Source organism: Armigeres subalbatus, chromosome 3 (genome assembly GCF_024139115.2).
Source record: "Armigeres subalbatus isolate Guangzhou_Male chromosome 3, GZ_Asu_2, whole genome shotgun sequence".
NCBI classification, from domain to species: Eukaryota; Metazoa; Arthropoda; class Insecta; order Diptera; family Culicidae; genus Armigeres; species Armigeres subalbatus.
This window is the reverse complement of record NC_085141.1, coordinates 182,277,201-182,295,489: the sequence shown is the minus strand read 5'-3', so window position 1 is coordinate 182,295,489 and position 18,289 is coordinate 182,277,201. Positions and strand designations below refer to the sequence as shown.

Sequence of the window (18,289 nt, the reverse complement as noted above, 5' to 3'; positions counted from 1 at the left end):
AGTACTCGCGCGTCTAAGTAGACTGAAGTTTAAGAGTTGTGTTCGGAAGGTTATACCTGATTGTTCGGATCGTACAAATTGGCGCAGCCGGAACGATTAATGGTGAGTTTTCTTTGCGATGCAATTTTTTTTCCGCGTTTACATGGTGGGAAGTGGTTTTATCGCTAATCGTGTTGTGGAAAAACGGCTGATTGATTGTCGTAGTGCTATGGAAAATAGAATTACTTCGAAGTGGAAATGCGTTTTAATATCAAAAGAAAAGATGGCGGGTCCGGTTGAAAGCCGAAGCGCACCCAGTGAAATTGATATGATGTGGAGTTCATTGGAAGCTGGAACTATTATGATGAAAAGATGGCGGGGCTGGTTGAAAGCCAAAGCGCCCTCCCGATTGACGGTTTGAAATTTTTTTTACAAGGTGAAAAGATGGCGGGTCCGGTTGGAAGCCGAAGCGCCCAGTTGGAAAAGAAAGAGAGTCCGCTTGAATCGAAGTGCTCTGAACCAAGATGGTGGACTCGAAAGAATACCGAAGCACTTAAGAAGAGGTTAATAGAAAGCGAAATGATGTTAGATAACTGAAGTAGTAATGACAATGGGGATTTTGATGATGATGACGATGAAATGCAAAACTCGAAAAAAAAAAATGATGGCTCAGAAGTGAAAACAATTAGCAGTTTGCAAAACCATTACCTATAAATATTAAGTGAAATTTAATTTTGAGGAGTTTTGTCTTATGGACTTTTTTTCTGATTTGCGACAATTTCAGATGACTGAGGACGGCGGACAACGCTGGTCACTGGCATCGTTCAATGCCACGGTTGATTCTCAAGATATGAGAAGAGAATGGGAAGAATGGCACAGATCTTTTGAGCTCATTGCTGAGATGAGAAAGATTGAGTCACAACACGAGAAGTTGGTGACGATGTTGGCATACGGTGGTAGAGGATTGCAATCCATCTTCTACAATTTAAAGCCAGTATCAGACGAAATAATTCCGGAACCGGTGAGAGTACCTTTGATGCCACCGGAAATTCCAGAATACGACAACGCCGTCAAGAGGCTTAACAAGTTCTTTGTTGGAAAGAGGAATGACCGTGTGGAGCTCGAGCTTTTCCGTTCCTTGAAGCAAGCGGGGAACGAATCCTCTAACAAGTTTGTGTTGAAATTGCGGACACAAGCAGCTCGATGCGATTTTGGAGAACGCGAAGAAAATGAAATACAGGGGTTAGGCAAAATGATTGAGATAGGCAAAATTTGACCCAAATTCAAATCCTTATAACTTTTTGAAAAATTGATGAAATTGGACAAAACCGGAAGCATTCGACGGCAAATTTAGTCAAGATTTAGGAACATGTGCGGTCACTGGCCACCGAACACCGGAGATGTTCCGGATTTTCGGAGGCAATGTCAAAAACACATTTTTTCTGCCGCTCGTATTTTTGTTTGGTTTGAAGTTACACCGATAAACACTATTTTCCTAGAAACTAGATCTTATTGAAAATTGAATGCGGGCTGTTGCGCTAAGATCCGTTGAAAAATATCCGAGATATGGCCATTTCAGTGAACCTGGCTCCGGATACTATGGTCAATTATGTATATCCTTCCAATCACGTATATATTATCCGGTACCATATCAATATTGATATCAAACTTCAAGATTTTTCATGGAGATGCTTCAAGAAGCATATGCAGGACGATCAGTTGCCCTGACCACTCTGTGGTAGGTTCCAGGTGCCCCGGGGAAGTGGCCAATTTGAAAACGTTCAGAACCCTATCAATATGGGTATCAAACTTCAAGATTTTTCATGGAGATGCTTTAGGAAGCATATTCAGGATGGTCAGTTGCTCTGACCACTCTGTAGTAGGTTCAAGGTGCCGCGGGGAAGTGGCCAATTTGAAAACGTTCAGAACCCTATCAATATGGGTATCAAACTTCAAGATTTTTCATGGAGATGCTTCAGGAAGCATATTCAGGACGATCAGTTGCCCTGACCACTCTGTAGTAGGTTCCAGGTGCCCTGGGGGAAGTGGCCAATTTGAAAAACGTTCAGAACCCTATCAATATGGGTATCAAACTTCAAGATTTTTCTTGGAGATGCTTCAGCAAGCATATTCAGGACGATCAGTTGCCCTGACCACTCTGTAGTAGGTTCCAGGTGCCCCGGGGGAAGTGGCCAATTTGAAAAACGTTCAGCACCGTATCAATATGGGTAGCAAACTTCAAGATTTTTCATGAAGATGCTTCAGGAAGCATATTCAGGATGATCAGTTGCTCTGACCACTCTGTAGTAGGTTCCAGGTGCCCCGGGGGAAGTGGCCAATTTGAAAAACGTTCAGAACCCTATCAATATGGGTATCAAACTTCAAGATTTTTCATGGAGAAGCTTTAGGAAGCATATTCAGGATGGTCAATTGCTCTGACCACTTTGTAGTAGGTTCAAGGTGCCCCGGGGGAAGTGGCCAATTTGAAAAACGTTCAGAACCCTATCAATATGGGTATCAAACTTCAAGATTTTTCTTGGAGATGCTTCAGCAAGCATATTCAGGACGATCAGTTGCCCTGACCACTGTGTAGTAGGTTCCAGGTGCCCCGGGGGAAGTGGCCAATTTGAAAAACGTTCAGCACCGTATCAATATGGGTATCAAACTTCAAGATTTTTCATGAAGATGCTTCAGGAAGCATATTCAGGATGATCAGTTGCTCTGACCACTCTGTAGTAGGTTCCAGGTGCCCCGGGGGAAGTGGCCAATTTGAAAAACGTTCAGAACCCTATCAATATGGGTATCAAACTTCAACATTTTTCATGGAGAAGCTTTAGGAAGCATATTCAGGATGGTCAGTTGCTCTGACCACTTTGTAGTAGGTTCAAGGTGCCCCGGGGGAAGTGGCCAATTTGAAAAACGTTCAGAACCCTATCAATATGGGTATCAAACTTCAAGATTTTTCTTGGAGATGCTTCAGGAAGCATATTCAGGACGATCAGTTGCCCTGACCACTCTGTGGTAGGTTCCAGGTGCCCCGGGGGAAGTGGCCAATTTGAAAAACGTTCAGAACCCTATCAATATGGGTATCAAACTTCAAGATTTTTCTTGGAGATGCTTAAGGAAGCATATTCAGGACGATCAGTTGCCCTGACCACTCTGTGGTAGGTTCCAGGTGCCCCGGGGGAAGTGGCCATTTTGAAAAACGTTCCGAACCCTATCGATATGGGTATCAAACTTCAAGATTTTTCATGGAGATGCTTCAGGAAGCATATTCAGGACGATCAGTTGCCCTGACCACTCTATGATAGGTTCCAGGTGCCCCGGGGAAGTGGCCAATTTGAAAAACGTTCAGAACCGTATCAATATGGGTATCAAACTTCAAGATTTTTCATGAAGATGCTTCAGGAAGCATATTCAGGACGATCAGTTGCCCTGACCACTTTGTAGTAGGTTCAAGGTGCCACGGGGGAAGTGGCCAATTTGAAAAACGTTCAGAACCCTATCAATATGGGTATCAAACTTCAAGATTTTTCATGCAGATGCTTTCGGAAGCATATTCAGGATGATCAGTTGCTCTGACCACTCTGTAGTAGGTTCCAGGTGCCCCGGGGGAAGTGGCCAATTTGAAAAACGTTCAGAACCCTATCAATATGGGTATCAAACTTCAAGATTTTTCTTGGAGATGCTTCAGGAAGCATATTCAGGACGATCAGTTGCCCTGACCACTTTGTAGTAGGTTCAAGGTGCCCCGGGGGAAGTGGCCAATTTGAAAAACGTTCAGAACCCTATCAATATGGGTATCAAACTTCAAGATTTTTCGAGGTGCTACTTTTAAATGCATTTTAGAACCAGCAGCTGTCATGACCACTCTGTAGTAGGTTCCAGGTGTCCTGGGGAAGTGGCCAATTTGCAAAATGTTCGAAATCATATCATAAATGAGCATCAAAGTTCAAGGTTTTTCATGGAGATGCTTTTGGACTCTCCTGTCGAATAGAGTTCGCCGCAGCACGAAGTTGAACATCTACAAAACACTCATTAGGCTGGTCTGCCTCTATGGCCACGAAAGTTGGATGTTGCCGGCGAAGGACCAACGCGCCCTTGGAGTTTCCGAATGGAAGGTGTTGCGGACTATTTATGGTGGGGTGCAGATGGAATACAATGGAGGTGGTGATGGAGGTCAATGAACCACGAGTTGTACCTGTTAGGAGAACTACCCACACGGTACAATTTTGGCGGTTACGATGGGCCGGGCAAGAAGCCAGAATGTCAGACGATAACCCAATTGAGATGATGCTTCAATAATAATCCAACCGGTACAGAAGAAGAGGCGTGCAGCAGTCACGGTGGATCGACCAAGTGGAACGCGACCTGCGGATCTTTCGCAAAAATGAAAAACAGACGTCATATTCAGGATTTGTCATCATATCAACAAATACCTTGTCTTTCAAAACAATTTGATAATCGGCAGGCTTCACTTTGCCCTTAAGTGCCATAATAGGACCATGGCCATGTCAAGATATAGCACCCCACACAATTGCTAAGTCATGCTTGCGACCTGCTGCCATTGATGGCAGGCCATCTTACACTTGGTCGATCCACCGTGACCGCATCGCGCCTCTTCTTCTTGTACCGGTCGGATCATTATCGAGCACCATCTCAATCGGGTTGTCGTCTGACATTCTGGCTACATGCCCGGCCCACCGTAACCGCCAAAATTGTACCATGTGGTAGTTCTCCTAACAGTTACAACTCGTGGTTCATTGGCCTCCACCACCACCTCCATTGGCTTCCATCTGCACCCCACCATAAACAGTCCGAAACACCTTCCATTCGGAAACTCAGAGGGCGCGTTGGTCCTTCGCCAGCAACATCCAACGTTCGTGGCCATAGAGGCCGACCAGTCTAATGAGCGTTTTGTAGATGATCAACTTCGTGCGGCGGCGAACTCTATTCGACAGGAGAGTCCAAAAGCATCTCCATGCAAAACCTTGAACTTTGATAATGAGTATTGAGTATTTGATATGGTTTCGAACATTTTGCAAATTGGCCACTTCCCCAAGACACCTGGAACCTACTACTAGTGGTCATGACAGCTGCTGGTTCTAAAATGCATTAAGAAGTATCACCTCGAAAAATCTTGAAGTTTGATACCCATATTGATAGGGTGCTGAACGTTTTTCAAATTGGCCACTTCCCCCGGGGCACCTGGAACCTACCACAGAGTGGTCAGGGCAACTGATCGTCCTGAATATGCTTCCTGAAGCATCTCCAAGAAAAATCTTGAAGTTTGATACCCATATTGATAGGGTGCTGAACGTTTTTCAAATTGGCCACTTCCCCCGGGGCACCTGGAACCTACTAAAGAGTGGTCAGAGCAACTGATCGTCCTGAATATGCTTCCTGAAGCATCTCCAAGAAAAATCTTTAAGTTTGATACCCATATTGATAGGGTGCTCAACGTTTTTCAAATTGGCAACTTCCCCCGGGGCACCTGGAACCTACTACAGAGTGGTCAGGGCAACTTATCGTCCTGAATATGCTTCCTGAAGCATCTCCATGAAAAATCTTGAAGTTTGATACCCATATTGATAGGGTTCTGAACATTTTGCAAACTGGCCACTTCCCCAAGACACCTGGAACCTACTACAGAGTGGTCAGAGCAACTGATCATCCTGAATATGCTTCCTGAAGCATCTTCATGAAAAATCTTGAAGTTTGATACCCATATTGATACGGTGCTGAACGTTTTTCAAATTGGCCACTTCCCCCGGGGCACCTGGAACCTACTACAGAGTGGTCAGAGCAACTGATCATCCTGAATATGCTTCCTGAAGCATCTTCATGAAAAATCTTGAAGTTTTATACCCATATTGATACGGTGCTGAACGTTTTTCAAATTGGCCACTTCCCCCGGGGCACCTGGAACCTACTAGAGAGTGGTCAGGGCAACTGATCGTCCTGAATATGCTTCCTGAAGCATCTCCAAGAAAAATCTTGAAGTTTGATACCCATATTGATAGGGTTCTGAACGTTTTTCAAATTGGCCACTTCCCACCACCTGGAACCTACCACAGAGTGGTCAGGGCAACTGATCGTCCTGCATATGCTTCCTGAAGCATCTCCATGAAAAATCTTGAAGTTTGATACCCATATTGATAGGGTTCTGAACGTTTTTCAAATTGGCCACTTCCCCCGGGGCACCTGGAACCTACCACAGAGTGGTCAGGGCAACTGATCGTCCTGCATATGCTTCTTGAAGCATCTCCATGAAAAATCTTGAAGTTTGATATCAATATTGATATGGTACCGGATAATATATACGTGATTGGAAGGATATACATAATTGACCATAGTATCCGGAACCAGGTTCACTGAAATGGCCATATCTCGGATATTTTTCAACGGATCTTAGCGCAACAGCCCGCATTCAATTTTCAATAAGATCTAGTTTCTAGGAAAATAGTGTTTATCGGTGTAACTTCAAACCAAACAAAAATACGAGCGGCAGAAAAAATGTGTTTTTGACATGGCCTCCGAAAATCCGGAACATCTCCGGTGTCCGGTGGCCAGTATTCGTGACCGCACATGTTCCTAAATCTTGACTAAATTTGCCGTCGAATGCTTCCGGTTTTGTCCAATTTCATCAGTTTTTCAAAAGTTATAAGGATTTGAATTTGGGCCAAATTTTGCCTATCTCAATCATTTTGCCTAACCCCTGTACTTCATCAAATCACAATGGGAGCACACGATGAGCGGGTCCGAGACAAAGGCTTGGAGGGCGTTATGGATCTGGACGATTTGACAAGTTACGCGATCAACCGAGAAGTTTTGATGCAGCAACGAGAAAAGGCCAAACCGTTCAGACAGGAGGAGACCATCGCAACGGTGAAGCAAGACAGGACTCGTCAAGCAGGATCTCGTAACCGTCTTCCTGAAGGCTCCATGTTTGATGAAGGACAGAAGTGGAACAGTGGACGCCATCGTTCGGCGGATCAGAAAGGCTTTTCGAAGGGATCCAAATTTGGCGGTCGAGTGACAAACATTCGTTCACGTGGTGAGTGCGATCGCTGTGGGTCCTGGAATCACGACGCTAACTATCCTCGATGTCCCGCTCTTGGATCACGGTGTCACCAGTGTAATGGAACTGGTCACTTCGCACGGAAGTGCCGACGTGGTAAAGTTGAACATCGCCCAACAACTTGGAAGCGGTCATCCATGGAAACTAATGCTCTGTCAGACATAGATGGTTGGAAGCAGGAAATTCCCCGCCGCCCAAAACCGGAGGATGTTTCGAAGGTAGAGTGACTTTTACTTCTATTTCATTGATGTATTATTTTGATCTGAAATGTACGATTTGTACCCTTGAATTCAAATTAAAAAAAAAGATGCAAAATAGTACCGATTGATCTGATAGTTATTTTTCCGTTGCTTACCAGGTGAATAAGATTTTCACGGGGTTGAAGGACGGTCTCATCACATGCATTGTCGACAAACTCCCGATTGAATTTCTTATAGATTCAGGATCAGCTATCAATACAGTTACTGAAGAAGTTTGGCAGAAGTTTATTGACGGGAAGGCAAAGATTTATAACCGAAGGTCTCACTGTGAGCGTAGTTTCACAGCGTATGCAAGCAGCAGCTCGTTGTGTGTTCTGACTGTTCGAGGCGCACATCTCAGTAAACCCGTCAAAGCCGCAAAGTTACGCAGAGTTTTTTGTGGTTAAAGGAGCTACCAAATCATTGTTAAGCAAAAGAACATCAGAAGAACTTAGATTACTGAAGGTGGGGCTTGATGTTGGCCATATCGAAACAAATATTGAGCTGTTCCCCAAGTTCCCTAATGTCCAGATAAAATTGTCTGTCGATAAGAGTGTTACACCGAAGCTGATTTCCTATTTGAGGGTCCCTGTGGCTATGGAGCAAAAAGTTGACGCCAAAATATTGAAACTACTACGCACTGATGTTATAGAGAAGGTTGAAGGCCCACCGGAATGGATATCCCCAATGGTAGTTGTTCCTAAAGGCAAAGACGATGTTCGCCTTTGCATTAACATGAGGTATCCAAATGAAGCTATTCAGCGTGAACACTACCCGCTACCAGTAATTGATACATTCCTTAATAAGCTAAGAGGATCGAAGATTTTCTCAAGACTGGACATAACATCAGCTTTCCACCATGTGGAACTACATCCGGATTCTAGAGGAGTTACTACGTTTATGACAGCGAGAGGGTTAATGCGATTTAAGAGGTTTGATGTCTAATGCACAATGTAATTCATTTACTCAGTTTTATCAATATTTTAGACTCATGTTTGGGATAACGTGCGCACCCGAGATCTTTCAGCGGATCATGACGGAAATGCTAGCTGGCATTGAGGGAGTTATTATATATATCGATGATATCGTAGTAGCTGGCAGGAATTTGGAAGAGCACGACATACGATTGCAAGAGGTGCTGTCGGTGTTGAACTCGAACAATGCTATGCTGAATCAGAACAAATGTGTTTACCGGGTAGAGGAACTTGAAATATTAGGCTTCAAGGTCAGTGCGGCAGGTATTTGTCCCTCGGATGAAAAGATCCATGCGATCAAAAACTTTCGGAAGCCTGAAACGAAGGAAGAGGTTCGCAGCTTCCTTGGCCTGATTAATTTCGTCGGGCATTTCATTCCACGGCTATCGACAAGAACGGAACCATTGAGACAATTTATTCGAGGCGAGGTCGAGTCATTCGGAGCAGACCAGGAAAATGCTTTCGATGATCTGCGGACTGAGCTATCCAACAATGTACGGAAGCTTGGATTCTTTGACCCTGAAGACAGTACCGAACTCTATGTGGACGCCTCTCCTGTCGGGTTAGGTGCTGTGCTGGTCCAAAGGGATGGAAAAGGTACGGCACGAATTGTTAGTTTCGCCTCAAAAGGGTTAACCGCGTCGGAGAGAATCTACCCTCAAACCCAGCGTGAAGCTCTTGCGGTCGTATGGGCAGTTGAAAAACTGTATTTCTATTTGTTTGGATTGCACTTTACGATCTTTACCGATCACAAGACCTTAGAGTACATATACGGAGGGAAACATCAGACAGGACGTCGAGCCTGTTCCAGAGCAGAAGGCTGGGCTCTACGTCTTCAGCCGTACGATTTCGAGATAAAGTATGTCCCAGGATCCGCGAACATTTCTGACATTCTATCGCGTCTTGTTACACAGGAAGGCCCAGCATTTGACAATAGTGCTGAACATTTTTTGTTTGCTGTGGGAGAAAACTTGTCAGCAATAACATTGGCTGAGATCAAATGTGAAACCGAAAACGATGAGATCCTGACGGCGGTCATCAAAGCACTAGAATCCGATAAATGGCCAGCTGAGTTGTTCCGCTATCAGGCCTTCAGTAAGGAATTAGGAGTTCTTGGCGGTATTGTGGTTCGAGACGAACGGATTGTTCTACCACGGTAACTAAGGGCGAGAGCCTTAGACATTGCTCATCGAGGTCATCCAGGCGTAGTTTCTATGCGCCGAAATCTCAGAGAAAACTTATGGTGGCCGTGTATGGATCGTGACGTAACAGGTAAAATAGAAGAATGTTATGGATGCGCAGTAGTTCGCAGAGAAAACCCACCAGAACCTATGCTACGAACGGAAATGCCGGAAAGAGCCTGGCAGAGAATCGCTATTGATTTCTTTTCAGCAAAAGGGTTTGCAACATTCCTAGTCATCGTGGACTATTTTAGTCGTTTCGTTAAAGTAATTGAAATGAAAGGGACAAATGCTTCGAAGACGATTGAGGCACTCGAGGGCGTATTTATGGAACAAACCTATCCAGAAACGATTCGTTGCGACAATGGGCCGCCATTTGCGAGCGAAGAATTCTCTGAATATTGCTTGAGCAAGAACATACAGCTCATCCACACCATCCCCTACTGGCCGCAAATGAACGGGATGGTGGAGCGCCAAAATAGAGGAATTTTGAGAGCATTAAGGATTGCCAAGGCAACTGGCACAGACTGGCGAAAATCCGTTCAGGATTACGTCCATATGCACAACACTACACCACATTCTGTGACAGAAAAGCGTCCGATGGAGCTATTGATGGGTCGTCCAATAAAGTGCCTACTTCCATCACTGAGAACGGAACCGGGATTGCATCGTGATGAAAGCATACGCGATACCGATGCAATAAAGAAATTTAAAGGAAAGCTCTACGCGGATGAGCGTAGGCATGCAAAGCCATCTTCCATAGAGGTAGGAGACTCCGTCATGTTGAAGAAATACGATTGCGGAAAGTTAGAACCAAATTTCTTACTCGAGCGTTTCACAGTTGTCCAACGGACTGGTAATGATGTGATTGTCGAGAATGCTGAGGGTGTGCAGTATCGTAGATGCGTGACTCATTTAAGAAAATGGCCAAAGGCAGTGCAGGAATCCCTAGAGGTTCCAGATTCTGAGGAGATGAAGCCCGACGATGTACCAGAATGTGTGCCGGCTGAATCAACAACAGTTGCAAAACCAAAGAAGCGGGTGGCAAAAGCTACAGAAGCAGAAGAGCCTACAACAAAACGCCCTTCCAGAGTGATCAAACTACCAGCTCGGTACGACTCATAATATCTTTCCAAACGTTTAAAATATTTTTTGTGAAATTTACTTGAAATAAACATTTGAAAGTTGAACTAAAATATTTTTTCCTCTTTTTTTATTTGGACTAAGAGAGGGATGTAGAGATGTGGTAGGGCCATTCCACATGTTACTCTAGGTTTCTATATTGATTATGAAATGATGCAAACTGGTGAAATAGCGTTAAGCGTGTAAGTGGAGAGTTTGGGAGAATCGGTGCACGAATGAGCAAATGAACTGCGCGGGAATTGCTGGTTGGCAGTTGAGTGGAGGTACCGACGGCAATCGGACGTAAGTACTCGCGCGTCTAAGTAGACTGAAGTTTAAGAGTTGTGTTCGGAAGGTTATACCTGATTGTTCGGATCGTACATCTACAAAACACTCATTAGACCGGTAGTCCTCTACGGACACGAGACCTGGACAATGCTCGTGGAGGATCAACGGGCACTTGGTGTTTTCGAGAGGAAAGTGTTGCATACTATCTATGGCGGGTAGCAGATGAAATACGATACGTGGAGGAGGCGAATGAACCACGAGTTGCAATAGCTGTAAGGACAACTATCCATCGTTCACACCGCGAAAATCGGAAAACTGCGGTGGGCCGGGCATGTAGCCAGAATATCGGACAATAATTCGGTGAAAATGGTTCTCGACAACGATCCTATGGGCACAAGAAGGTGCGCAGCGAGCAAAGGGGATCGATCAGATGGAAGGTGATTTGCAGACCCTCCGCAGATTGCGTGGCTGACGACGTGCAGCCATGGATCAAATTGAATGGAGGAGACTTTTATTTACTGCACAGGCTTCTCCGGCCTTAGTCTGAGAAATAAATAAAAATTATTACTTATTCTGATGGGAAGATTATATGGGACAGGGATGGTTTGCTAGAATCATTAAGCAAAAGGGAGTGTATAGAGGGAGGGGTTGTCGACCGGTTTCAACCAAAATTTAGTACACATATTTTTTATCCTGAGTACCTAGACGATTTTAGAGGGTTAGAAAAAAAGGCAGGTCACTATGGGGAAAGTGGTGGCCAAAAATCGAAAAATTGACTTGCTTTGAATGACGTGTCTTGTATACCATTTGAAAGAAGGATAATTCAAACCTAGATTCCCAAAATTTCAGCCCTCTGTGATGAAAACTCATTGTGCCACAGACATCAAACTTAGGAAAATTGTAAAAAAAAATGCATCTCAAACAAATGCAAATTTCTCAGCGAATAACGGTCCAATTTTGGAAATTAATACACCGTTGGAAAGATAATTGTCTAAGCTTTAAAATGAGTATGTTGTTGAGCTATCACGGTTGATAAAAAATAGTCAAAAATAAGTAATTATTGAAAAAAATGTGTTTTTGTCTAAGTTGGACTATATTTAACAAGCAGGGCCGAGCAGTCTCAAGAGACCACCACCACAGTTTAGTTTGGGGTCTATACTATCTGCGGAACGAGAATCCAGCTGCGCATAGCTGCGGTTGAGCGTCATTTTGGCACGAAGTCGAAAAAAAATGGATTTTTTTTTGTTAATAACAATTATCGAGCACAAACAAAAAAAAAGCATACAAATCAAATACTGCTTTAAATGTGGAACTGTTAAATGTCCTGTTAAACCTGCAGTTTTACACGTCGTTGAATTTTCAAAATTATTTGCTGTGCATAATGCTAGGAAAAGGTCACGAGTTGATAATCTACATGACGTCTTTATTCGAGCTATGAACTCATCTGATCCTTCGATAAGTTCAATAAATCTAGATAGCAGAATGCGAAAGAAAGTATCACATGAATATCCAGATGTTGTAAAATCACTTTTAGTATTCGAAGATCTTTACAGCTCTGAAAATGTAAACACTGAAGACAATGCACTAGATGAATTAATGGATGATGTTGAACAACTTGATGATGATTTTGCTCTCGATGAAAATGTAGAAAATGAGTAGAATTGCTTGTCAATTTGATTTAGTTTTAAGAGAAAGTTATTAATTAAAATTTATTATGACAATTTATCAATAAAAATTAGGTTTTATTTTGTACAAAGCAATGAAATTTATTTCTTATTTTTGTGATTTTTTGCATGTTGTCAAAAAGAAGCGACTTAATTGATGCCGTATTTCTTTGTTTCGCGATGAGATAAATATATATTCAATGAGATGGAGATCGGAACAGCTCCTTTATATTCATCCCTGCAGTATGAAAAATGGAGACAAATCATCAACTTTGTTAAAGATGTTGATATATGTTCAGTAAAAATAACGGAAACATATTAAAAAATAATCCTTTCGACTAGTTTGATTGATTTATTTGTACGGAAAAAAATATTTCCATAGGGGGGGGGGGCAGATAACTTTGTGTGGGGGGAGGGGGAGGTTCGGAAGACAAATAATTCTTCACCAAAATACCTGATTGATAAAAGAATACTCTTATATGACATACTCAGATAAAAATATGTTGTGATTTTAAATGTATTTTCATGCACATATTTGGAGCATGCAAATAAACGCAACATTCAATCGATCTTACTGTCCCTTTAAATCGAAATAAATTTAAACCGTGCTTGCTTGTAAAAATCAATCGAATTTAATTGAATATCGAGTGTTTATTCGTTTGTTGGGACTAGCTGCAATTTTACACGTCGTTGAATTTTCAAAATTATTTGCTGTGTAGTTAAAAAAAATGGGGAAGGGGTCAAATCTTGGTTAGGGGGGGGGGTCTTCCACCTCCACTTCTCCTGTTTAATCTTATACATAGCAACCTTATTCTAGTTTTAATTTGCATTTGAACTGCCCCTAAAATTAAAAAACAATCGTTCAAGTTTATTGTTTAGGAATACGTAGCTCATTACTGGGTTAAATATTAGTTACACCTTCCGGATGCGATGAAAATGCATAAATATGATTAATTATATGCTAATCTTACTAGAATACTATAAAATAATGCAGAAAAAACAAAAAAATATTTTTGGCCGCCACTTTGTATGGAGCCGCCCCATAATGGTGTGGTGGGATGCTCTTGAATTTGGAACCTCTCCAACGATGTCAACCAAATTTGGGACACATGTTCTTTGTTCTAAGGAGACGATTATAGCAAGTGTCATTGGATGAAGGGGAGAAGCGTTTTTTCAGGAAATGAATTGCAGTTCATTAGGTGAACGCACAGAGTGATTTAAAGGAACGAAAAAGGCTGAAGGCAGAAGAAAGGAAAAATAAGAAGGTAGAAGAAAGAAGGAAGAGAAAACGAGAAAAAATAAAGAGAAAGGAGGAAGATTCCTGATCAATTCACCTAGCGATTTTGATGCCTTTCCCGTGTCAGTTTTTTTTAAATATGAGTGTTTTTTAGCGTGTTTTGCGCGTAGGTAATTGTATTTTGACCATAACTTCTGATTCCATAGTCCGATCTCTGACCAAAAAGTGTATCTACAAAATTTTGTACACGTACACATACACATACATAAATGCTTACCTACCCACATAACAGACATCACCTCAATTCGTCGAGCTGAGTCAATTGGTATGTAACACTATGGGTCATCTATCCCTTATATCCAAAGTTTGGTTTAGGAGTGATCTTATAGCCACTCAGTATACGAGAAAGGTAAAAAGAAAGAAGAAAGAAAGTGAAGAAGAAAGAAGATGGGAGATGAAAGAAAGCCCGAGAGTTGCGTTTTTCAACCTGTAGTACACTCGATTATTTTTTACACGAGGAATGCGTTTTGTGTAAAAATAGTTTTCAGTTCAAAATTCGAAAGTTCGTGTAAATATGTCTTATGATTTCTCGCGGAATCATGCAAAATGGAAAATGTTTGCAAAAATTGTGGATGGGATTTTTGTACACGGCCATGTAAAAAAAACAATGTAAAAACAGAATCGCAAAATGGCCTGACACCAAGTAGGACACAAAGACAAACCAGTACGCTGCCGTCATACGCATATTTGTCCCATGTTTGCTGGGATTTTCTATGTACATGAGACAATTATGCGTAGAACGGTAGTACGGCCACCCTATTGAGAAACTAATCACAGTGTACACAAAGCAAAGCCTGGTACCGCCATCGGGGGTGACAATGGGTCTGGGGGGTGAGAATGAGTCATCACTCTCACAGGCAGCCTGAAGGTCTTAGAGCAAAATCGTTTAAAAAGGTCTCTTATATTTTAGTCTACTTGCTCTCAGATACATTTAATCCATTCTACAAGCATTCTAAGTAGTTGAAACGGTGACCCATTCTCACCCCCATTTGACCCATTGTCACCACCGACGACGGTACATAAAGCTTGAACCAAAATAATATCTTCTTCTTCTTCTTCATTGGCATTACATCCCCCACTGGGACATTGCCGCCTCGCATCTTAGTGTTCACTAAGCACTTCCACAGTTATTAAGCTGGTTTCTAAGCCAAGTTACCATTTTTGCATTCGTATATCATGAGGCTAACACGATGATACTTTTATGCCCAGGGATGTCGAGACAATTTCCAATCCGAAAATTGCCTAGACCGGCACCGGGAATCGAACCCAGCCACCCTCAGCATGGTCTTACTTTGTAGCCGCGCGTCTTACCGCACGGCTAAGGAGGGCCCCTAACCAAAATAATATAGCCTTCACCAAAAAAATTATCTTATTATAATAGGGGAAGGGGGGGCAATATGCCCTAGCTAAGCAAACACTGCTCTATTGTCTTATTTGTAACGCTATTCATGGGTATTTTTACATTATGCATCAGTTGAACAAGATAGCTAGTTGATGCCATTCAAAAATTGTCAAAAATCTCAATCATATTGATAATATTCACATTTCAAAAAAGTGGTGATATTCTGTTGCCGGAAAACTCATGAGGCAAAACGCCTTTTAGCAGGCAGCTCCTAGGGAACAAAGTACCACGCGTCGGCGAAACAGCATTCTCGTATGGATAGCCCGTGGAGACGCAAGTACTTTGTAGGTTATTGCCGCTAGGGCGTTTTGCCTCGCCAAAATGTTAGATGTTTCTTCAAAATGTGGAACTTTTCGGTTTTTCCGACCTTCCCATGCACTATTTTGAAACTTTCTTCGCCTATCCTACATAATTTAAGATCTAGTTTTGTTAGGGGCATCTTAATGGCGGTAAATATGAGGGAAACAACAGAAGGCGTTTTGCATCGGGGGGGCGTTTTGGGGCCTCTTCCCCTACATGTTTATTGGTATACAATCAGCGAATGCAGCTTTAATTATTTTTTCAAAAGCTTTACAGAAATGTCGCAGGAGACAAATAAACCCTCCACTACTAAGCAGAAAGAGTGAAAAATATATTTTTTTTTTTCATACGAATCAGGCAAATTAGTTATGACCGCCAAATACTCACCCAAATATCCACTTGGTACAGGTAGGCGTGTTCGCACGTACCCACTATTCCATGGCATTTCAATGCCATTGGTTGCGATGCAGCAGCAGCTATCATTGGCACCGCGACTGCTGTTACTGCTGGTGCCGCCAGCGCTCAGAACGCTACTCCCGTTGGTATGCTGATCATACGAGTCGGAGGAGAATCTGGACTGTTGAGCACTTCCGTGGTTAGCCGGGGGAATCCCATTGTCATCGTTCGTTGCGGCGCTTACGAGGTTTGGATTTGAAAGTCTCACTCCGTAGCGTAACGTTCCCAGTTGAATGTAATCGCTCTCTGGTATTGCTCTGGGAATGAAAATATAGACAGATAAAAATAACGTTTTAGTACAACTAAGCGTTGTTGAATGAAAGCTTTCGGAAAGCTGGCTGACTCTCATTTATAGTGCGCCTGGTAGATATACATGCTTCCTTCCATTTTACTTGCACTTGTACGAGAAAAAAGCTTAATTTATTAGTACTTAGGCTAACGTATTTTTTCATTAGGACAAATATTAGGTGTCCTCTCTCATAGGCGGTTAGAATATCAAAATAGCGTTCACTGCGTTTATGTGATCTTTGGTAGTGAAATAAATTTCCTTGTGTCTCCTTCTGTTTCCCTTTCCCACCACAACATGTTGTTTAATATTGTAAATATTGCAATTAAACCCACAGATGAAGCAGCTGCTGTTTAAATGTTTTACTGCAGGCCCAAAAGCTAGATTTTAATATGGAGATACAATGAAACCTCTTTTATTGATTTGTGCCATCCAGAGGTGAACCAGCCAAGGGCTGAAAGCCTCTTTAATAAAGAAGAAAATAAACCATAATAAGTTCTACGGGTATTAAAAAAATCTGAAAAATCTTGTCTGTTTTTAGTTGATTTCAAAACGCATTTCATAGTTGTTGAAATGATTAGAATGCGTACATGAATTTAAGCCCAGGAATGATCCCCAATTGTTGCAAAATAAATCTACACTGAAGAGAATTTCATGAATATTTTCATTATCGTGGACCTTAGGAGCCGTATACCAATTACGTTAGGGATGTTTCTGATTCGAACAAAGTTAATTGCTTATATCCGGGGATTAAACCACCCGACTTGGGTCCTTAATTTACATGTTGTGAAAACTCATATGTGAATATGTACATTATATGGAAGATATTGATTTGAAAAATGTATTGGAGGTAATTACTTTCCCTTCGATGGAACTCGAACCAACGACCCTCAGTTTCAGGTGGTTTTAATCCCCCTCTTTCCATGTATGTTTTTTTCGAACATTCTCTTTTGCATACATACATACATGGAGCGAAAAATGAAAGGTTTCACCACCCATAAACTATTACAAGATTATGGCAGGTATGACGAAAAGGTCGATTTTCTTAACGGAGATTTGTGTCACAGCTTAAGTCGAGAAAAATTCTACATATATTTTCTATGTGGATGAATTTTCTTATGAACATCAAACGTGTGTGCTACTTCCGGAGGACAACAATTAACGATCATGTGTCTGCATTATTGTTTATTCAACGGATTGCGAGTGTGTTGAAATTAATCGTTCGCAGCACACGTTTAGAGATCAGTCAAATTCATCAGGAAAAGAAAAGAACGGAAAAGAAATGGGTTTTAGTGAATTTATATCGAGACGAATTTTGACGCATTGTAACACACAAACAAGTAGGAATCACCAAACTGTGTGTAGGATATTTGGCAAATCCATTCCTATTTTACTACTGGTCGTCAAATTTAAGACATAAAAAATTCCCGGGCTGTGAAGTGGATTAAATTCTAGTCAACAAAAATCTACAGAAAGTTTATCGATTAGTGAAATTCAAAAATTGAAATTTTTCAACCTGAGGTTCGTTGTTGATATCTTCTTGTAAAACAATTGAAGTCTTTTGCGTAAATAAAGTGGATGTTTTTATATCTGAATGGAAAAAAATATCGTGACAGTGATTTTAACGTTGTACAAAAACATGTTTTTTCTCGTATAGCTAGAAACATGTTAATTTATATGGGTGTTTGACTGTGTGTGTGTGTGTGTGTGTGTGTGTGTGTGTGTGTGTGTGTGTGTGTGTGTGTGTGTGTGCGTCATCCTCTATCCCTCACCCAACCGGGGGCGTTGATTAAGTAGTACTACGAATAATTTGATCAGATCTCATGCTCCATAATGGTGCCCTTTTTGTTACGACAACTAGTACGACAAAAAGGAATCACATCTGCAGGAAGAATTGTTTTTTCAGGATATGGAGGGAAAGGGATGTACTAGTTGTTCATAACAGGTACAGCAAAACTTCACAAGGACGCCCTTATTCATACTAACTACTCAGGGAGTAGAAGGTCAAGAAGAGCCACCG

General features: G+C 42.0%; 1 protein-coding gene across 1 annotated transcript in view; it reads right to left on the bottom strand.

The window, feature by feature from the left end:
• Nucleotides 1-18,289, bottom strand: part of LOC134226403 (uncharacterized) — a 197,557-nt gene that overhangs the window by 135,415 nt on the left and 43,853 nt on the right. Inside the window, 1 exon segment of the mRNA XM_062707163.1 lies at nucleotides 15,915-16,240. Within this exon segment, the coding sequence (XP_062563147.1) occupies nucleotides 15,915-16,240 (326 nt within the window).